General features: G+C 40.5%; 1 protein-coding gene across 1 annotated transcript; it reads right to left on the bottom strand.

The window, feature by feature from the left end:
- Nucleotides 1–238: 238 nt before the first annotated feature.
- On the bottom strand, nucleotides 239–22,655 carry ube2h (ubiquitin-conjugating enzyme E2H (UBC8 homolog, yeast)). The gene is made up of 7 exons (XM_035674838.1): nucleotides 22,383–22,655; nucleotides 7,239–7,315; nucleotides 6,173–6,247; nucleotides 6,040–6,079; nucleotides 5,002–5,054; nucleotides 3,512–3,640; nucleotides 239–3,362 (listed from the first exon to the last, which is right to left on the bottom strand). Exons 1-7 carry the CDS (start codon nucleotides 22,433–22,435, stop codon nucleotides 3,238–3,240), a joined length of 552 nt encoding a protein of 183 aa, XP_035530731.1. The 5' UTR covers nucleotides 22,436–22,655; the 3' UTR covers nucleotides 239–3,237.
- Nucleotides 22,656–23,347: the final 692 nt, after the last annotated feature.

Raw genomic sequence — 23,347 nt, forward strand, 5'->3', positions numbered from 1 at the left:
CACTTTGTCATCAGTGTGACAATTTAGCTGAACCATAACTTACAACAGTGGTGCCTGATGACCAAGATTAAAAACAAAAAAAGGAGGTCTCTTTAATGAATAAATACACATTTATAGGCAGCTTAGGGAGAAAACACAAGCCAATTGTGAGAGTGGAGATCTGCATACAATTTGCAGGTTTGTTCTGTTTGAGTGGATGTGGATCACAAGCAACTCTGAACACATGTAAAACATTCACATAGCTTTATACTGCCTTCAACATGTTGAATATCACAAAACGTTAGCTCTGCAACAGTTAAAATGGCTGAGTCCTGCTGGAAGCTAACCCCCGAGCTAACATTCAAAACTTCCCCCGGGGCTGGATGAGAGAAATTATTATCCCATAGCTTTAAACAATCAAACATCAGATAAATATTGGAAATTAAAAACAAATTAAGGGAGTGTTGTGTGTTCTAAATCTGCATTCAAACATGGAGATCATTTTGGGCTTGAATTGGGTTTTAAATCATCTTTTTTTTTTAGAGAACGTCCAATGTCTTGAAAAGGGCTGGATCACACTTTTTGATTCCTGTACAGTTAGATCTATCAGGCTCACTACAGGTCAAACGTCACCATAGTTTGAAATCACTCGCACTCATCTGTACAACTCTGAATCTGCAAGAAGAGGACAAGCAGGCATGTCTATGGAGTATCTTACATATAACCACACAACAGACACTAACTAAAAATCAGGTGAGCAATGAATGCTTTATCAGGTAAGTATACGAAACTATCTAACTATCTGTAATACAGCCATATAGTAATGTTGTTTAGTTGAAGTCAACACCCAGCAAAACTAACTATCCTGACATGTCAAAAACACAGCTCAACAAATATTAGCATGATTTCCATCCTTTCAATATGTCCAGAGTGAAAATGTTACTCACAATGCAAGATACAACCAAACTGTATTTCAAACCTGAGCCATAAAAGTCTAACAATCCTACATTAGCTCAAATAAACCCAACGCCACTCAGCCCTGGGTCGCTCCCCTTATCTGTAACACAGAGTGAAAATTTAGATGTCATATCACTAATTGCACAAGATCAAATTTCAGGAAGAGGGGAATAAAAGTAGGATGAGTAAAAACAATGTGCTTTTCTAGTCACGTTTGACTTTCATGGCTTTTTGGAAACATGGTTTTTGGGGATTTTCTTCAAAGTTCACCTTCCTTTTGTGATGAGGCACAGAAGAGTCGAGATCAGAAGTTTTAAGGTGACCTCCTGAGTAGGATTCAGCCTTGAATCTCCCATTCAGGATCCACAATCTGCCACATAGCAACCAGTGATTCCTACTGCGATCTATGAAGTGAATACATTTCAAGGTTTTCTAGGTAGTTTGACTGCCACGTTAGCCTCGACAAGCAACACTCTGTCAGTGTTTTGGGTTCAACACTGAGTTTTCATGAGGCTACAAAGAGGTGTCTTATCACTGTACAAGGTAGATGCTGTACATAAAAAAAAAAGAATCCACACGCGTTGACCCCCCCATCGGGCAAGAAAAATGTACAAGAAATAAAAGGAGAAAAAAAACAAAACAGGCAAAAATCAAAGCTGTGATTGCACTCTCCAACCATCACGGATTTACATCTCAACTCGCCACATTGAATCACGCCAGTTTGGGTAAGAGGTCAAATCTGTACATATGAAATTAATGTGAAATTAATTCCCATCAAACGAAAAATTGCTACAAGCCTAAAGGTTCGTAAATTGAGCTCTTATTCTGTAATCTTCTTTAAAACTAGTGATCCAAACAGAAACATCCTGGTAGGCAGACAAAGTGTGGGAGTCCAGTTGATGCAGTCGGGATAACATACCACAGGTTAGACCAATATGAAGGGCATGCATTGGAGCGAACTCCAGTTAACAGTGGAATGTGATGAGGACCGATACTACACAAACCTGAATCCTCAATAAAATCACATTTTCCCCTCAGATCCACTTCATAACCATCTGACCAGTTTTGTTGCTTTTAACTGAAATTAAATTGGTGCTGGTTTTCTAAATTCACCAGAATAGGTGTTAATTACATTCTTTCTATACCTGGAAAGTTGCTCTTGGCCATTAATATCAATATAAATTTGCAGAGGTACAGGTGATTGTGAGACAGTGGCATCAAGTGTTACAGGTGCCTCCTGACCAAAAACTAGTGCGATCAGCATGAAACATGAAATCCATACATGGTCAGATGGTTAAAAGGGTAGCTCTGCCCTATTCCCCATGGTACCAAGTGAGTCTGACCAGAATCTCCACGAATGCATTTGAGTAAAGCTGCTTTTGTCTTCATTGCCTTTGCCATACAGATCATGCAGCTGGTGTACATTGCACAAATCAACACCTAAAAAGCACCCAACTTGTCTCTGTCACCACATTGTCACTCGCCCCTGTATTGAGACATGTGTTTCATTAATGTTTTCCAAGACTTGACCTTAGTAAGAATTTATTTCGCACTGCACAGCGGCACACGTAGACAGGTAGCTGCAGCAGGTTGACAAAGAGTAACAAAAAGTTAAGTAACATGTCTAGGTAACATCCAAACTTGAAACTCTTTTGCTGACATGTCTCAAACAATATGTTGAAAAAGATACGCTTAGGAAGCATTCAGGGTTGATTTATGAGTGTCTATTGGCACTACTCTTTTTTTTTTTTTCTGTACAGTGTGCTAAGACACCTCGTGTGCGATTGTGCGCCTTAAAAATACTGTCTTGACTACAGGTTAATATCGTGAAGCTGCGCGCGCCCAGGCAAGCAAGACCTAAGCAGCTCTAAAGTGGAGTGACTAACAAAATGTTGGTCAGAATCAATTAGCCATGTGGAAAAATAGAGGGAATCAGGATTCAGGTCAAACTAGAAAGCTATATTATAAAAAGTGAAATTTGAGTAAAGAAATGAGATGTTCATGGGGCCATTTCCTGCCTACGTCTACATGACACACCGTAAAATGCGGAGATGATGGAGAGAGACTGTGAAAGCAATCGCGACATCTGTGTAGGGAGAAACAGCTACAGAATGGGAGGGGTGTCAAACACACCAAAGGCTAGATATCCATAAAAATCCTTGTTTAGTAGTAATAATAATAATAAAAAAATCAACTTGTTTAAATATGAATATTATAAGTCTGCTTTCTCATGGTTAGGAAATCAAATATAGTCTCTGTGGGGGTTAAAGGAGGGGGCGGGATGGGGGAGCCCTCCTATCACTACAACTCCATGTCCTGGGCCTCGTCTTCTGAGAAATCAGACATGGAGCTTTCAGATGAAGAGTCGCCTGCCCCCTCTTCCTGCTCCTTCAGAGCCTCCTCTGTTGCATATTTCTGGATGTACTCTGTGTGAGGGACAGACGGAGAGAAAGAACATGGTCAGACAGGAAAAACTGAGACCACACTGACAGATATTTGGGAAAATAGCTTTTTTCCAGGTGTGCAATAATCTAAAAATCGAAAAGGATCTAGAGGCAACAGATTTAGGCTGAACCTTTGATTTTCTGCTTGTACTCCTCTGGCCGATGAAGGTACATGGCAGCTGCATCTCCATTCAGGGGGTCGATGGGGTTTGGGTAAGCCAGCAGCTGGGGCAGGAACGACTCAAAGATGTTGGTCAGATCTGGTGAAGAAAAAAGACACCAGATGATCATTTTACCAACTGAAAGAAATGAGTAATCAGACAATTATATAATCTGGTGATCACTTAAGTGATACTTTGCAGTTACTGTGAAGTTAATCTGAAACAAGCTGATGGAGAAATGCTCAACCAACATTCAGCCAATTATAGCTCTAATATAAAACAGCTGCCTCTGTTAATTGGCCACAAAAAAAGCTCATCAATTTACACACATATCAGTCAGTGATGACCATACAAAAGGATCAAAAAGGTGTGGTGTATATGCTAACAACAAGAACACACATGTTAAATCTTCAGCCTGACCCACAGACACTGGAACCACATTAATTCCCTTTCACTAGCTCTCTGCTAGCAGGCCTCTGCTTTCTTTCAGAGCTGAGGCCTAGTAAAAAAACCTGCAATTCTGCATTTGTCTCCTAGGTGTCACCGTTGGGTCCATTCAAATTGGGAAAACACAGCCTTCCCGACAGTCTATTGTACAATATTATCATGTTTGGCCGATTGAATCAGTTGCTTTTGTTCCCTCTTGCTTTGTAGAGAGTCATTACAAACAATGCTTGGTTGATTGGCCTATTCTTTCCATGTTTGTCAAATCTGATTTTCTCTCCTCAAACAATCCACACAACAAAATCTGCAGCATTTCACATGACTGCAAACAAAAGGTAAAATAACACAAATGTGATCGCCAAGGGTCTGACTTGATTCTGGTGAAAAACAGGCCAAGCTACCTCACTTGATAACATCGATGGCACTGACGTCAATTAGCAAATTAGCTGCCATACCATTTAGGGTTTGAAAATGCTTTTCCTAGTCATACCTAGAACACTAATGAATAGGGAGGGCTGCTGAAACATATGCTTGGGATAATACTGTAAAGCCATTTATATTGCTCAACAGCCATCCTAGCACTGTGGAGGGGCTTTAATGAGAAATTAATGGGGAAATAGGGAGAAGGGCACAGGGGCATGGAGAGCAGCAGAGAGAGACACGGTGACAGTGAGAAGAGCAACTGGGTGAAAAACAGCAAGTACAATTGCTGCCATCGGGAGTATGTGAGCACGTCGCTGTCTCTCACAGCTGACAGACAGTAAATCATTCCTGTCGAAGGTGAATGTTCTCTGACCTCGCTGGGTGAGGGTATTACCTCGTTAGTGTTCACTTTTCCCCTCAGTAAGTAGATTAGGGACAATTGTGCACCATTGCTCAGTGTGCCCATGCTTGCTAGCGAGGGGCCGCAGTCAGCTTTCTGCTGCTGATGGCACTGTGTCAAGTTCTTAACACATAATCACACAGACCCCAGTGAGGGAACTTAATATGGACACGTAGGCAGTGGGGCTACTCACCATAAAGGGCTGTCCATGTCTGGTTGATGACATCTAAGCACACTGTCCCTGACCTGGGAAGAAAACAGGGTTAGAGGAGTAAGGCTAAAGGTAATCTGAATGCAATGCATGTCAATGTGGATCCATTAATAATCAGTGCAGTACAATGGTGATATATCCAACATTACTTGTGGGGCAGTCAATTGTTTAAAGGGGAGTTCAGGAGATTCTTGTCAGTGAAATATCATGTGACCAGGTTGGACATACTAGGTAGTTAATTTCCAAATGGTTATCAGTCACTGGTACATATATATTACTATAAGTAGACCAATCGCAAAGCAAAGTTTGAATAATAGAAGCATTACATAAACACTGTTTACTCTTGTTAGCTGGCTTAAGAAATCAATAGAGAAAAATTAAAGTCATATTGATTTATTTACAGTTTACCTTATACATTATGTACTGTAACATGGAACTTGCCCCTGTTTTGCCACTGGTATTTCCTGGTGATAACGATGATGTAAAACTTCCTCTTGAGACCCACCTAAATGCACCATTATTCTCGGCCCTTGTAAGCCAAGACTGTCCCATCTGGGAATGAGGCACAGGTTCAGCCTGTCCATCAGGTCCTCCCAGAGACCAACCTTTACAGACCGTGTCCTTCAGAGGATCTGGCCTCTAAGCAGTGGATTAACAGGCCCAGAGAAACAAAGAGCTTGGCCAGGTTCAATATTTGTGTGATATGCTGCTGTTAGCAGATTATGTCGAAACTGGTGACTCATAAAAAAAAGTTAGAAGTGTAGTTCACTGCATAAATTGATCTTTTTTTTAGTATTAAACAGCCTAGAACTTTCCATAAACTAGGAAATATCAATTCAGCCAGTGCTTTTAGTTGATACTATAAAAAGAGCTGGCTGTTTACAACACATTAACAAGCAAATATCATTAGATGAGCTTTATGAGTATAAGGACCATTACTCCAACAGTCTACAGTGGCATTGTAGTCTTAAAGTAACAGAAAACCACCCAAAACATTTAAAATACATTAAATAAACTTACGCTTCGTCAATGTTGGGATGAAAAATCTTGTTCATGAATCCTGAAAAGGCAAGGTGGATATGAGAACAATGTTAAATACAAATTCAAGTGGAAAGTTGTGATCTGGTAATCCTTCATGAGACAGAGCTCTTACCTATTGATGGCGATTTGAAAGGGTATTTGTCAGGAAGATCTACTCGCACCTTCCACACACCTCCCTCGTACGGCGCTGTACATGAGGAGGGGAGACAAAAAATAATGACAGAGCACTGTTGAGGACACAAGAGAGACTGTCCTTCCACTGAACATCATATTCCATCCTTCAGGCACTCCAATGGATTTAGACACTGTAGGGTCATATCAATATTTTGCACTCCTTTCTCCTCTGCACAGAAACACAATAGAGCAAGGGCCACTTCAGAAATGAGCTACACATACCACTTTTCCCTTTGCCATTTTATTTTATTTTAAGCAGTAATGTATTTCAGCCCTGGAGAATTCTTTACTTCCAAATCGCTTCATATAATACACTGACATCAAAGTGGAAGAGAATGAGATGTGTGATGTTCTCCCAGAATAGCTGTGTGTAACAGGACCCTTATGTGCCGTACTGAAACTGAACAGTGGCATAGCGACACACTTGTTGAGGATGAATGCGGTGCATAGAGACACACACACACACACACACATACACATACACACACATACATACACATACATACACATACATACACACACACACACACACAACAGTGCAATTATATTTGGCATAGTTTCAAGGCATCATAAACAGGGTCAAACACCCACTTCCTCTCTTTACTGATGCGTAAGTGGTAGTGGTTTTAGTGTGACAGATGTTGCGAACAGCATACGAAAGGAGTATTTCCTGCTGATGAGGCCGCACTCCTCATCCAAATTCCCCTCAAGCCTGTCTCCTCTTTTTTTACACTTTGTGGCCTCAGGCCTGGTTTCAATCCATTTTACGTCCCTGACTTGCTGTGACGAACCTCTCTTTATGTTCCTAACAGGAGAATGGCTGTCAACAACATTCATTGTTACTTCATGCTCCGTTTATAGGTTTAACTAAGCATGAGATGTGGTCAGATTATCGTTTTTTAACAGCAATGTGAATCTGGTTTTACAACTAGCTGTAATGTGAGAGGAGGAGAGGAAACGTGGGGTAAATCTTTGTTGTTAAATCAGAAGAGAGAAACACTTACTTCCTTGTGGTCCGAAAAACTTCACTACAAATTCATTGAGTCCGCTGAGGATGGTGACTTCATGCTTGCTCTCAATGCTGTAAGGCTGTTAAGGACAACGTCTTCACATGACTGCATACACATATACAAGCAGAACCCGAGGGACAACAATGATGAACAATTATTCAATAATATTCAGGATCACTAACAATTTGGCCTCTCTGAAACAGTTATTCAGCTGCAGTTGTGCAGTTTAACACATTATCACATGCTTTTTTGCAAGGAAGACGAGAGCAGTCTGACCTTTTTCCTCTCTCCTATCCAACATTAATACTTTCATATCATACAGTTATAATAACTAAAGACAGAAGAGATAGCGTTTGACAGATAATGAAAACAAATCAATGCAGGAAAATTATACATGGATTATGTTCTGACTCCTAGCCCTGGAGACTCACTTTCAATGACAATCAATAGCTTCATGCCAATTTGTCATTCTGCAATATGAATTTATATCTCCAGATTGATGTATGTGGACCTGTGAATCCACAAAAAAAAAAAAAAAAAATCATGCACACTTATAATACCCAGGAGATCATATTCAACCATGCTTCAGGACCATGCAGGCTTTCTTTCACCTGCCACTCTCTAATAAACCTCCTGGACATAAAGCACAAGTCCCCACTGAGAAATGTAGTACATACGGCCATCTCCTTACAAAGAGGAGAAAAACAGCTCTGTTTATAGTAATCCATTTCTGATTCCAGTTTATATAGGAGGAGATAAGTTACTCTTATTCGAGATGAAATTTCTGGAGATTCCTCAGCTAGGCTGGAGTGGCTTCATTAGTCCAAATAAGCAAATAATCCAGCCAATCAGAGAGAAGCACTCTGACAATGTCAACAAATGTGCAATGTGCAAGTTACTTAACCGAGATGTGCTTTTATCAAGAACCTTTTTGAAGAACCTTATTTTCATCATTAGGGTTATTCATTTCTGACAATTTTCTTTTCTTTCTTGTATGATTGGTCAAAGCAGAAGCTCCCAAAATTATTTGAATCTAACCCTCTCCATGTAATAGACTGCAGATAATGTAGATTCTGTAAACATTTGGGTGTACAGATGCATGCAAGATGCAAGAATCTTAGTACTTCAAACAACAAAAACAACCAAGAAAGCTTGACCCAACTGTTAAACTGATTACTTACGTGTTTATGCGTTTTAATGTTCACCATCAAACCTTTTTAAAAAGGGTGAGATTTCAAAAACCCAAATCTTCCACAGGAGAAGTTTGTTTCGGTTAGTGGTGGAAATAATCACCCAGTGTTTTCCTATGCAACTCCAGTTACAGACATAATTACAACAATAACAAACCCTAAAGAACGTTAAGATTATTTTCATTCAGTGTATCATCTGGCAAATCCAACATTACAGCCATGTGCATATAATGTAAGCTCACTCTGATAATTTTTGATCTCTACTCTAACACAAAATCATCACACAGAAATTGTTTCCCTTTCATGTGAGCAGAGGGAAGAAGCACAGGAAATAAAGAGTTACACATACAGAGAGAAAATAAACAAGTGTTAAAAGAAAGAGAGGGAAATTATCACAAAATGAGAGTGAAAGACCGACAGAACACATTAGAGACACAAGGTACAAGAGATGGGATAGAAATTGGTTTTCCATGCCCCACAGTAGCAGCTGGCTTGTCAATCCTGATTGAGTGTGTATCCCATTAGCAGTAGCACTGACCCCCAAAGGGTTAAACCAAACTGGAGGTTATTTTAAGCCCTGGTTCAGTCTGCGAAGAGCAGACTGAATCCCTGGCTTCAGCAAGGAAATGTGTCATTGTCAGACAGAAGAGGAACCTCTCTGTTCTGACTCGTGTTGGAGTCAAGGAGGCTCTTTGATGCAAAGTCCAGGGCAGAATAAATGACCACTAACACCAGGAGGACAATACTTATCAGAAGAATGCTAGAAAAACAACAACTACCCATACACAATAGGTCAGACTTCCATATTAGACTCTGTATTACGTTTACATTCTGCAGCTCATCAAGTTCTGCCCTTCATGTAAGGACATCTATGCACCTAACCAGTAGTGAAACTAATGGTGTGTGAGTGAATGTGTGTACAACCACATGAGAGAGGGGAGCAAAGCCGAGGAGGGGGATGGTATGGACTGTGTGTGTTATGGTATAGAAGACGGCAGCAAGGCAGGGTGGGGGATAAGCTATTAATGGGGTTGAATCAACACTGTGCTGCAGGCTAATTGACATTGGCCATCCTGACTTTTTCTTACAGCACATTTAAATTTTTTACACGTACCTTTTAGACATTTATGTGACACTTAGGCTATACAGTTTCCCATAAACCCGTACCCACGAGTTCACTTGGCAAGACAGCAAAATTACAAGCAAGCAGAAATGCAAAGGTCCAGGTGTTAGTGACCTGTAAATATTCATGTAACCATACTGAGATCATGTGAAAGAAGGATAAGGTAGGGAAAGGGAGTAGCTCATATTGCACCGACTGTTTAAGTTACACACACACACTAAAGAAAAATCACTATCAAGCTCATTTTAATTGCAGTCAAATGTCACAAATAACCATGTACAGTTTCCAGAATAGACTGTGGCTAGACTAGGCACGTTCCACCTATCTTTAGAATCACAAATACAAATACATCGGCCACCAATCCTTCCTTACAAAAACCATTAGGTTTAGGTTAATAGTATTAATACGAGTGTGATTTGCCTGGGTAAAAGCAGCAACATACACACACATTAGTCACAATCTTAATCTTAAGGAACAATCTCTGGCTTTGACGTCAACTTCAGCACTATTGCTTTCTCCTTTCATCTGTATCTTCAGTAAGGCCAATCCCAAAACTATGAATTCATCTGGATACGACTCTGGCCATCTTCCATGTTATTATGACACAATAGTCTAATCCACTGGCCTTTTGTTTAATACCGTGAGACCCAAAGCTCCAAGCACTCATTCCTTCCACCCAGTAAATAACTGCAAGGCACTGTCAACAACAGCTCCCTCCCCCTTATGAAGGAGTTTGGCAGGTCTGTTAAAACAGAAGGGAGTTCCTAGTCGAGCTTGTAAATTTCCCAACTGTTTCATGGGGTGGAAGATGTATTGAGAGTGTAGTTGACAAACAGCCACTCAGCCAGCCAAACAGAGAGAAGATAAGTGGACAGTCACAAAACTAGATAGACAAGGTAAACACAATATGCCAATTAACTATGTGCTGCAGTTTCTTTTCTGTGTGGGTTTTGAAATTGGGTTGAACAGTGTGTTTACATGCACATTAATATTACATTTATATTTTGGACATTAAAGTATTGTGTATACGTGCTGCTGTGCCTAAATTCCAGTCAAGTGAAGTCATTAAGTTACATGAGCATTGTAAACAAACCATTTACAATGACCTGAATATTAAAAATGTAAACATACTAGCCTGGTAAAGCTGCTATTTACTGCTAGAATTTTCTGGCATGTAAACATGACATCTCACTTATTGTTTGGTTTTGAAAAAATCTAATTCGCACTAGCGAGAGGATTTATAAACCATTAAAAGTGGTTACTGATCAATCTAATCTTTATAGGATATTTCTTCTATTCCATAAATGAATGTGCATTTAAATAACTCACTGTCAACCTAGAGCAAAACTGTTTCAACAAATCTTAGGAAAATTACCTCCTAACTACATTTTGATCAAGGTTTTGCATTTACGTTCCTGTATCCTTGTATCTGTCCATCCCCCCACCTTGGATTAGTATAGATAAGTCATAATCTGTGCATAGTACCAGGTCAATATCCTTTTACACACACTTCTAATCTGATACACAAAGCCCAATCAATCCAGAAGAACACACACACACACACACTGCTTTATCTCAGACAAACCTCCTGAACTGAGACAGCAACACGGCCTCCTATGTTAACACTATTTCACTTCAAGACTTTCCTCATATAAAAGACACGCTGGCTTTAAAAACACTCACACTTGAAAAAGGTCTAAAAGAACTGCTTTCAGACTACCAATTAGCCTCTTTAAAATGTTTCAAAGTTTATCCAGGCACTCAATGTTATCCTGATTTTGAACTTTATAAAGCACATTTAAAGGCTTACGTGTAAAAATATGCACTAAATAGCATTTACGGTTGTGGTCTAGACATGTCTTGTTTTCTTTCTGGTCTATTCAGGCCACTATCCCTGTCTAACCCTGGATCAAAATATCCCATCCTGACCAACCTTTTTCTAAGTATGGAAAACAAACATGATGGAGAATCATAAGCAGCACTCTGTCAAACAATGCGGTGTCAACTATGCTTGAATAGTTTCCTCTTTGGAGACAGAAGTTGATGATCTAGTATAAGGGAGGCACTGTCTAGATTCAAAGCAGTTCCTTGTTTCATCTTTCTATTGGAGGGAAGAAATGAAGGAAAAGTCCACACTATCCGTCATCAACAGGGTGATGTAATAAATTTAGCTTATTTCTTTTCTTGTTTTTTGTTTTTTTCTCAATATCTGTAAAACAAAGAAACCTAAAAGTTCTAAAACGTGCTAAAAAGTGCTTTACAATAACAATATCAGCATAAAAAGAACAAAACATTTCTTCAAATGTTGTACATCCGTATGTCTTTGGCACATACAATCAATTCAAACTGACTCCACGGGCCAGTTTAGACCATTTACATATCGGCAAACAATACTCAACTACAATACTGACCACCTGCTGACACCTCCAGCTTCAAGTAATCCTTTTAAAGGGGAAGGTACAGAGCCTCTGGGTAGACTAGGCTGAAATAACAGGAAAGGCAGCAAATCAAACAATCCCAAAGACATGGGGGGAGAGCTAGGTTACTGCATAACAGAAGAAACATTGTGCAGAATTTCCAGTTATTAATGGTATTGACCAAAGAAGAAGACACTCAAAGAATGAACTTAAGAGGCAGTGCTTGTGTTTCAGAGTGGGAAAGCAAAGCTAAGAGGTAAGCCTGAAAGACGCTAATAGTCCGTAACCCCCAAAAGCCAGCGGGGAAGATGAATATATAAAAAGAGGGTAGAATCAGGTCAACTAACAGAGCAGAGGGCTGAAACAGAGGAGAAAAGAGCATGGGAAGATGATACAGAGAGCTGTGGAAGAATAAAGTAAAAGAAACATGGAAAGGGTGATGCCAGAGGAGAGGCAGAGGCATAGTGATGCAGAGATAATGAGAGAAAAAGAGCTCAGCCTGGTGAATGCTGATCTAGCCTGGCAGCCAGATCTGTGGATGTGAATGACATCATTGCTGTGGACTGCAGGCTGATGATGATGATGATGATGATTTTGCCTGTGTGTATACAGACACATACATGGGAAAAACCAGTGTCTGGACTTGACTTCACAGAGAAAATGGATGCTATAGTAGTTGATAGTTAAGAGTAAATCCAGATTCCCACGTGATTGACAGGTTAATATTAGTAGATTTTTCACCGGTGCAAAACATTTTTTTTTTTTATTATGCAGCTTTACTCTGAGGAATTTTTGTTTGAAACATGGTGACAGAGCAGTAACAGAACCAGAGGCAGCATTATATAAAAATGCATCAGAAATATGACATAATAAATATAAATAAAGGTCAGAGTTGGGCCAAGTTAAGAGCCCTGTGGAACACCTTTATTGATGAGATCTGTGAAGACATCTTTTCATGTTGAGGTTTTGAAAGAGACAAAGAGCAGGAAAGGGAGGTTTTCATAACTTGGCAAATTCTTCTCTGCAAGTATGCTGGTAGTTAAGCAATCCAGCATGCCCACATAGATTGTCTACTTCTGGCAGGACTGTGTATGTTGACATATAATAACTCCAAAAGATGGTCTATAGCTGAATTTGCATACATATTTTAAATAAACAAAGTATATTCAGAGGATTGAGGCTATTAATTAGCCTACATCCGAAGCCAGGCAAATTCTCATGTCATCGGCTGCCACTAGGGAATACAGCTCCCTTTCACTTGGTGAAATGTCTTGCTGCATATCCACATAAGGTGAGGTTCATGCTGACAGCAAGTAGGTTTTGTTTGCACTCTTTGACGGCAGTGAAGCCTTGGCTAGAGACAAAAATGTCTTCTCACACCATGTTAAGCACACAAGGATTAGATTATGTTAATTTGTCAATTTAGTTATTTTAAATGGCAGAAGAAACACTATAACCTTCACAGAGTGTAACTTGTTTAAGAGCACATCTTTCAATAGAGATGAGAAACTCTGAGGCAGCGACCTCTCTTTCGTTTTCCTCTCCCTCACACACAGATTGTAGCGACAATGTACAATCAAAGGCCTTGCAGATGAAAGGCAGGAAATATAGCAGCTGTCCTTGGGGTGTAAGCAAAGTGTAGGCTTCCTCCACCAAAAGAGATACCAGTATAGGCTACCAAAAGAAATGTACAAGCTAATATTCATTAACTACAAAAGAGAGAGAGAAAGAGGGATTACTTACTTAAAACAGCAAGCTACATTTTGCAGTAAGAGCAGAAAGCAGCCTTGTACAGCCGAAGAACAATAATAAAACAGACAACAATCAACCAACATTACACCAACAACAAAGCTGTTCCTTCTTCTTCATCATCACAAAATGGGCTCAGTGCCCTCCCTCTTATTCAAAGAGACTCTTGCATGTGCAAGTGTGTAAGAAGGTCTGCTCGTTTGCAGTCTCTGCCAGCGTAACACCTTTATCTATGCGAGTGCATTGTTTCTTCTAAAACCCCAGCCTGCGTGTAAATATGCCTGTTTATGCATTAAACTCTCTATGTATTAGTGCACTGCACCCGGCCAAGCAGGATTACTGTGTGACCTCCACTACACTCAGTGGCCTGAAAACAGAGGCAGCTAGTGTAGCACAGCAACCATCCTGCCACAGCAGGCAGAGCAAGTGATAGGCACGGTGTTGCTGTGAGAGTGTGATTTAATCAGTTCCAACGCCAAACAAACACCATTCTCCCCTGCAGTCTTCACCAGCCAACCTCACTGACCCTCTCCTGTAGTCTCTCTCTCTCTCTCCATCTTTAACACTGAGGCTAACGTTTTCACCCCTCTGTTTACCTTCTTTTATTGCTCAGTAAGTTGAACTCTCGCTACTCGATTTTAATGCAGATTTAGAGCTGAACCATTTCACCCCTCAAATCCCAGCTCACTTTAATAGCTTCCATTCCATTCGTCCAGACTAACAGATGGCTAAATACAACTTTGTCTTTTTACAATGGTATTATTATAATAAGCATGGTCCTATACCAATCTGATATCTACAAAGCTGTTAATAATTAATCAATATGCAAATTGCCTGTTGCGCCCTATATTTGGTTTAAGTAAGTACTTTAGGGCTACATGAGAGTGAAACCAACAAAAGTCAATCAGTTTAATAAATTTAGCTAGCTATATTTGACAAAACGCTACAAAGAAGTACAGTTGTTTTAATTTAATTTAATTAAAGGGGTTTAAATGTATTCTGACTGACAGAAATTGTGGTGCCCACCACTGTAGGGGACTAGCTAATGCTATGCATCCTGCCAGTTATTCATGGTCCCAAATCTGATCTGGACAAGCTCTGCAACAACCACGGCTCCTTAACCTTGTTCCTTCACTGTAAATGTATGGCCTGGTTGTCCTTGGCTCTCCTATGAGGCGAGGGGGTCTTGGCTGTTCATGACTGCCCTGGCTGGCTCTGATAACGGAATAGAGGTGTACTGGTATGATAGTAACAGGCCTGCGGTCATGCCAGCTGCTCTCACTTCCCCTTATTTCTGTCCATATTCCACAAAAGATACAAGAGATTTCCCCTCTAGCTGTGTAGATCTCCTGAGGGGAACTAAGCTCTCAATAACCTGTATTACTATACACTTATATATATATTACATATTAAATACATGTGATTGGTTTATGCGGAACCAAAACTAATTAATTAGCCATAAGGAGTGATCTAATCCTTCAAAGACTAGGCTAAAATAGCTCATGTTTGCCAAGACTTAAGCAGAACTACGTAGTTCACATTATAAAAACACTATATATTTGGAAGTCTACAGACTTGTCCACAAACAAACTTCTTATCACTTATCACTAAAAACACAACACAAGCTTCATTGATCTCTGACAGGAAGTTGGTTACATATGTGAAAAACCTTAACCCTGAACAAAACAATCCCTGTTATCTTGACATTTATTCTCTACTTTGCCAATTACTGCTGCCTCACAAATTATTTTAGGAAATGAACTAGAAATCTCCTTATCTGGTGTTTTCCTAACATCCGTTCAAGTTTGAAGCGCCAAACACTGAAAAACAATGTATGTGTGTTTACAGGCTGCACTTTGAACAGGTCACAAGTTTGGTTGTGTTTCAGAACAAATAAGCATTCTCCTCTCCACTGTACTGAAATTGAGTTCAAAAATAAAACTAAATCTAAATTTAAAACTATCCCTTCAACATCTCAAATGTGAGCTGGGCTTAAACTGTATTCCTCCAAGCACCCAGCTCATTCTGACACATAAAGTATTTAAATATGGATGGATCACTTGGTGCCAGCATGTGCGGTCTGTGTGAAAGAAAACCTTGCAGCAGGTTTTACATATCAATGGACATATGGCCCCAAAGGCCAGACTCACTGAAATCCACATGTAAATATCTAGTAGCCTTAAAGTACTGCAATCACTTAGCGGTGGATGGGAAGTAAAGTCACTCTATGAATACCTCAGTTTCATATCTGCTTTGAAAATTTAAAGGTCAACATCTAGAATTTTAACACATTTCACATTTGATAAGACAAAGGATTAAATCTCCAGCTGTAATTAGGACACAACAAAGCCCACATAAAACATGATATGCAATTATGTAACAGGTTGTCTAACATGTTGAATCTGTGTGGTAATAAGGTCTACCATGCATCCCTGAGACCAAAACCACATACCTTTTCAACCAACATTATAATAAAAAAAATGTAAAAGCTGTCTTTGCTATTCACAATTTGCGCGTGATGAAACAATACAAAGACCTTCCTTTTTGTTCCGTCTTAAAAAAAAGAATGGAACAAATAAACCCAGCTTAATGCTCAACAGTTTACCCAAAATATTAGAATCTTTTTGCAATGCAGATTTGGTTCCCATTAATTACAGGCCTGAGTATACTATGTTAGCTGATGGCTACCTCCCTGTGTGAGAGCTGGAGTGGCACAGTACTGCACAGGCTAAGTTCTTTGTCTTCTCTGGGAAGAGATGAGAGCCCACCCACTGCAATCAAACGTGAATCCTTCAGCTGCTCCTCCTCTCAGCCCTTCACTAAATCAACAGTCTATTTACAGCAATAGCACAGAGTCTCTGTGTGTATGCACACGTGTAAGCACCGTGTACACACACACACACACAAAATGATTATTAATGATCACAAAACTGAGTTGGGGCAGGAGAAACAATGGCCTGAATCTGAGGCAACCATTTAATGAGCAAATCTACAAACAGGCAAAACAAGATTTGCTGCCTGTTGTAAAGACAAAAAAACCCCCTAAATTTCAACTCTGACAACTACTAACAAACCCAAATTCCACTGTAGTAAGAGACAGACCCACGGCTAATTTTATCAACTTGATACAGAGGCACAGAGGCAGATTACCAGATGGAGTCAAGTATAGGGTGTGGATAGCGTAGGTTGCACTTTCTTGATAAGACTCTTTTGCTTCATAAATTGCCAACATATGACTAAGCGTGTAGCTAGCAGATCGTCACTCCTTCGATTTTCCACACTAAAGCAGCAGTGCACGTGAGTGGCAGAGGCAGACTGAGCTCCCCAGTGCCAGAAAAAAAAAAAGCACGCAAAACAAAGAGAGGAACTTCAGTCCATCTGTTTTTCTAAGAGAACTCAGCCATGCGTGCAGGAAGCTTCACTGTTTGCACTGTGGGATTAACAGTGAGAGCCTCAAATCTCCTACTGTCAGAGATGCCTTGCTCCTGGACCCCCAAAACAGGACTGTCAATCAAGGTGAGGGGCCCCGTGACTGGAAGGGACCTCATCCACAATGTACTAGGTTACTTAATGTTCACTCAGGAAGAAATAAAGAGGAAAAAGAGCAGGAGCATGGTTAAGGCTGGATGATGTAGCATATTTTTAAGAATACCTGCATGTTTTCAGGCAAAGGTGAATGTACACTCAGCAATCACAAAAAGGGAGATGTAGATAGAGAGGAGCAGAAACGGTAGTATTTCCAAGCTTTCAGAGTGAGTAGTGAATAGAAGAACAATGGTTTTATCCTACAATTATTCTTCCCATAAATGTCCACAAGCACACAGCCAAACAACCACAACATATAAATCTACAAAACAAAACCATTTGAATTTTATTTACATTATCAGCTTTCCCAGGACTTGCAGACAACCTAAATATCTCAGTTCAGCCCTCTTAATTCCATACCATCACTGGAGTGAGTACTGTAGGTGGGCCATTCCCTACATTGTCTTAGTCAGTGTTCGAGTGCCTTCCTACCTATTAAATATTAACCTAGAGCCACAATAAACATGAACTACAAAGTGATAACTGGGCTGTAGGGTTAACACTACAGTCAATGCCTACTGAAGCAAGGCAAGTAGAGAAAAAATTACTGAGGTAGACTCCCATCATCATACATACTGTAGATCCCCATCTAAACACTTTGACTGTGTGTATCAGTTTAGTGTTTTTGTTAGTCATGTGGCTTTATATCTACAGTATATGCCATTTTTGTCATCATAATGCAAAATGGTACTCTAGCTTGCACGTTTTCTGTAACCTTCTTAGCTTCTTTGTGTATAGTACCAACTTGTTATTTCTATTACACCATAATAACAAAGAACGTTTCTGCAACTTCACCAGACCAGAGCGTTCTCCATTCTTGTCATGGGTCCATCATGCTCCTATTCATTCAATCAATCTCTCAGTCAGGAACAGGCTGAAAGCTGCTAGCTCCTTCCCTACAGTAAACTGCATCTAGTTGGTTCAGTCCCGCAATAATAGCGTTGGGTGCAGATTAGCTGCCTATGACAGTGTGACATGGTCTGACACAGCAGCGGGAGGTGGAGGTCACAGGGTCTTCTGTAAACGGGAAACACAAAAGACTCCGCTGCTGAAGCTGTCCGGATGTCATGTTACAAGGGCACAATGGGGCCGAAACACCAAGCGGAGAGCAGATAAAGCTCAGGATGGTATTCAACTCAGGGAGGGAGGAGGGATGTGGTGGGCAATGGAGTGGGGGAGGACATTAAAATAAAAATAAAAAGAAGGAGAAGGTGGACACTGCCCCAGAGAACCTTACCCCCTGACTGTGGACAACTTACTACATCAGGATTACTGAAGGGCAGGTTTTGCCTCAACAGTCACTTCACGTAAATCTGAAAATGCAAACTCACCTTGAAAGGTGAATGATCAAGCGCAACATCACAAGACAACAGCTGACTTGGGTGAAATGATAAAGGCCTATATACACTAGTACTGATAAAAGGTATCATGATGAGTACTGGGGCCGATGAAGCATGCAACACCCCCTCCCAACAACTCCCCACAGTCTCAAATATAATTCATTGGTGGCCATGCTTCACAGAACTGCTATCCAATCACTTTCAGACCTTCCAGCAGCAGCTGAAAGGTTGAAAAATACAGCTGAGACGCAGTTTTGTTTACATAAAAATGTTCTAACATCCCTCTGATGTAATGAGATTTCATAAATGAACACATATACTCCTTTCTCTTTAGGCTTATGCTAGCATAAAGATAAACATTCATGTGGACAATAGCCTCAGCAGTGACTAAAGAAGTGAAGGTTAAAAGAGCTGAACAAAGTGAGATTTCTTTTGACAGAAAGTCTCAAACTCCTTGACATTAAGAACTAATTAGTTTGCCTACCTGAAGATGAGAATATGGTTATTAAATGAAATGTTCTAAATCTTTGTATTACTGTTTATGTATTAGATGACAAACAAGAGACGTTTAATGATAAATAACAGCCTTGTTGAGGGGAGCGAAGCTATACAATTCCATAATCTCACTTTTGTGACCACAGAAAAAATATATTTGTACAAACATATCTTATGCTATTCAGGTGATTTTTGACTAAATATAAACTGCTGTACAGATAACTCTACACATTTCCTTGTATGTCCCATTCTCTGCATTAGCATCCATAGGCCAGACACCACCACAAGAGCTTGTGTTAGCATTCAAAAAAGGCTTAGTCCTTTCGTAATCTACCTGTGCTCAAATTCCAGCAGCTTACTGCTTGAAAGCATTTGTAAAGTGAGTAGACCAATGATGAATACATGAAAATAATAGCACAACTACCTACACAGTATGTGCAGTCAACCCCACACAACAAGCTGAATGTAAAGCTCTTTGAAATGACAGACTCTTAGACTCAAGAACACCGTGTTCCAAAGTTAAAGCGACATGTCCAAGAGGAAGACTGAATAGCCAGTGGCCAAAAGGTATGCAGGTCATTGGAGAATAACACTAATTTAAGGTTTTGGACTACAGTTTGGCAAGATCTGGACAATAAACAAGTTGTCTCGTGCCACTCAGAACTAAGGACGTTTACAAAGGAGGGGGGTGAAAGAGCACGGGACACAGAAAAATACAGTGTGAAGTCAGTGTAATCCAACACTTAATACCTTCTCCATGACTATCTGTCATTAAATAGCACAAAGAGTTCAGGCTACTGGCATGCAAACACAAAGACTGTACATTTGGTGCTAGAAGCAGGCTGCTATCCATCGGCCTGGCTTAGGACAAAGCTTAAACCCAGTGATACTACATGCTAAGGTCAGTCTGACATTCATTTTCATGAATTCCCTAATGGCCTTCGCTCTAGATTCACAGCTCTCCGGTGGCCGTGGCAAATTAATGCGTGAGGGCTCTCACTGTCAGCCCATAAGAAAGACGCTGCTCCTGTCTAAAAGGCGGTGTGAGTTTCGGGTTTTGGTTACACCAGGGGGAGACGCAGGGATAGGGAGCACAGAGAGGAGGTTGTTACTGCAAGTTTTGCTCTGGGGACACAAACAGAAGGACGGGACTGTTCCCCATACCAGTAACCTGGAGCCCTCCCTACTTTAAACCAACAAGACGGCCTAGTCAGCAGTGAACCCATGTGGTATGTAAGCCACTAAATCTCTATTCTGTAGAACTACATTTAAACACACATAGCTGTCTTCTTCCAACACTTGCTGACCACTGCTTGCTATGGTATCGTAAAACACACACAGGTCATTGTATGGAATTGAGCAGGTGGCGTACAGCAAACCTGCTCTTGCCTGTCAGTCAAGTAGCTCGAGAAGGAGAGGGGGTGTATTGCTGCTGCAAGCCAGAGAGTGTGTGCTGCAATCCTTAAAAACTCTTGTTCTGTCTGCTTCACCACTGTCATAGCTGCAATAGCCTAAACATAAGTGGAGTCAAGTGTGTGTGTGTGTGGGGGGGGGGGCATAAACTTGCTCAAACAAGTACTGTAGATAGCTAAGACGTAACAAAACGCCACAGGCAACAGGCCAAAATAACTGAAATGTAGCTAGCTGCAGCCTCCTTGTTTATGTGTGTTCACATATTGCAGCCACATGCAGGTTCCACTGTGTAGGCCACTGATATTCCAACTCTAATGTGATGCTATGAGGCAGGATGTGTTATGAAAGGCGGAATCAGTGTTGCATAAGTCGGATATAATAGGTCTATATATATAAAGAAAAAAAAAATACATATAATACAGCAAGACTTCAATTTCATTTAAAAGCCCCCCCCCAACAACAACTTTTCCTTCATGTCGACCCTGTTTGGACAACTTCCCTTGTTTCTGGTTTGTTTTGACCAGCCCAGTTCTAGCCCCATATTTGACTAAGCTGTACTGCCATCCCATCAGCTGTTCTAAGTCCCTCCCTCTCGTGGTTTCCGGCTAGTAACAGGCTACCCAATCATTAAGCTGGTTTCCACTGTGCTGGGACAAAAACAAAACCACTTCTTTATATGTTCTTCTGGAACATTGTATGGACTGGAAATGTGTCGCTATGGTTCACCTCTAGAGCTCACTCTGTCAGGCCTAAGTGAAGCTGAACAAACAAATCAGCAGCACAAAAGTAAACGTGGGGACAGCGACTTGAAAAACAGCACACTGGATGTTGCCTGAAAGTTCAAGCCTCCCCCAGTGAAAACGACTGCAGGCACATGACACCTGCTGTACCCCTTAACAAACAGCTGCCACACTCACTTCCAATTCCAACACTAATAAAATAAAACAACAAATAACAACCAGTCTGAAATGACAACAAGTAAGCCTTCCACATAATTTGCCTGCAGACACTGAGACACACAGAATCAGGTGGCCATTTTGATGTTGAAATTAACCAGCACACTAGCCAGAAAGCTCAGTAGCGTTACAAGGTAACATTTCAAGTGGCAGATGCAATAACACAATTAGAACAACATTAGTGGGGGTTGCAAAGCAAACGCTGGTACGAGCCGGAGTGCTATAACATGCTGCAGTAACGCCAACGTTTTAAACGAGTAGAACAAAAGACAGCAGCATTTTCCAGTTGACGTTAGCCTTACGTTATGTAAACAAGCTCCTGTGTCAACGTGTAATAGGACAGTTTGACTCAAGTCCCCTGACAACAACAACAACAACAACAGGCAGGACAAAGACACCAAATTGCCTAAATTAAAAGGTGTTTATACAGTCTACCGTTGCCAGGTCTATTTGGTGGTGCAACAAGATGAAAGACATCCCTGGGAAAAAGGAGAATAACGTTAGCGTCAGCTCGGCTGTTGCAATACATTTTTAAATATAGACAGCGAGCTGGACAGCTAACTGTAACGTTAATGTTACAAATATACAGAGTTGGAAAATGCTAGCAGGACATTGGACCGATCTGATTAGCTGTCCCGATGAGCGACTCACGGTTCGCAGGACAGAAATAGCTAACACTTGGCTTTGCTAGCAAAATGTTGTTTACACAAAAACACCAGTCATTCACAATGAAAGCTCTTTCTGCGTTGGGTTACCAAGACAAACAAGCAGCAACAACAAATAGGGTTTGCTCATATCACATTTCCACATACATCAGATAGCTGACTAGACAGCGATTGAGAGACTGTTGTTTATGTTCAGAAAGGATACAGTTTCACCACATCGGTATCCATTCGCCTTTTACCCGGACTTGGAGACGACATTTTTGCTATTTCCACCGCAGAGCACCAGCAAGTAAACTGAAAGCTAGCCCCGCGAAACGCTAGACAGTCTAGCAAACCGTACTATCCGAAAGTTAACATTTGCTTTCAGAAATGTCCACCGCAAAACGTCTTCTCACTCCAGTGTCTCTCTGTCCTAATGAGTAGCTGAGCTATCGTTAGACCTCTGCTGTTCACTGCCTCTCAGCGTACTGACCATGGTGCTGACAAGATAGGATCACTCCGCGGTTACCTCATATATGTGCGACCGAACGGCCATCTTTGTAGTCTTTTTCTTTTCTTACAGATTTTGTGGCTTAAAAATGTCACGTTAAAGTGCCATATGACACCGCTTACATTGTTGTTCCCTATTTAGGATTTTGAACATAATGTGGAAATATGAAGATTTACAAGGAGCTTTAATACAGTTACTCAGGATTTTGCCATTCACAAGGTTGATCTCATTGCTGTGGCACTTGGGTGTCTTTTGGTTTTTCCTGTCTTCCATGTTATTCACCAGAAGTGACACACCCTAAACTCTGGTTGTCAGAATATATTTCTCAACATGATTGACTGCAGTTGACAACCCTTAGAAGAGAACATTCTCCCAAAGATACAAACAGTGGGAGAAATTTTGCAGCTCATAGATGTTTTAATCTTTTGGAAGAACAATTAAATCAGCTAATGGCTGCTTTCTTTTTGTTAAATGGCCAAATCAGACGTAAGAGAGGTTGAAATTTACAGTATATAAATGAGACCTAATCAAGAGGATGTTTTCATGAGTACAACCATGGCTAAAAATATACAATTGTTCCAAGGATAGGCTCATATCTGCTTTAAAAATAGTTTTTTTTTTCACACGTTGAAATCACAAGGCTACCCTTTCAATAAAGCCAACATATCATCATCATCATT

The sequence above is a fragment of the Morone saxatilis genome, unplaced genomic scaffold, assembly GCF_004916995.1.
Source record: "Morone saxatilis isolate NCDOM2014 unplaced genomic scaffold, NCSU_SB_2.0 Contig10, whole genome shotgun sequence".
NCBI lineage: Eukaryota > Metazoa > Chordata > Actinopteri > Moronidae > Morone > Morone saxatilis.

Bases quoted from the DNA above. Each gene is read 5' to 3' on its own strand.
- ube2h (XM_035674838.1), bottom strand. From the start codon at position 22,435: ATGTCGTCTCCAAGTCCGGGTAAAAGGCGAATGGATACCGATGTGGTG. The intron at 3,641-5,001 runs GTGAGTAGCCCC...TTTCTTCACCAG, and splicing joins GACATGGACAGCCCTTTATG to ATCTGACCAACATCTTTGAG. The intron at 3,363-3,511 runs GTTCAGCCTAAA...TCCCTCACACAG, and splicing joins GTACAAGCAGAAAATCAAAG to AGTACATCCAGAAATATGCA.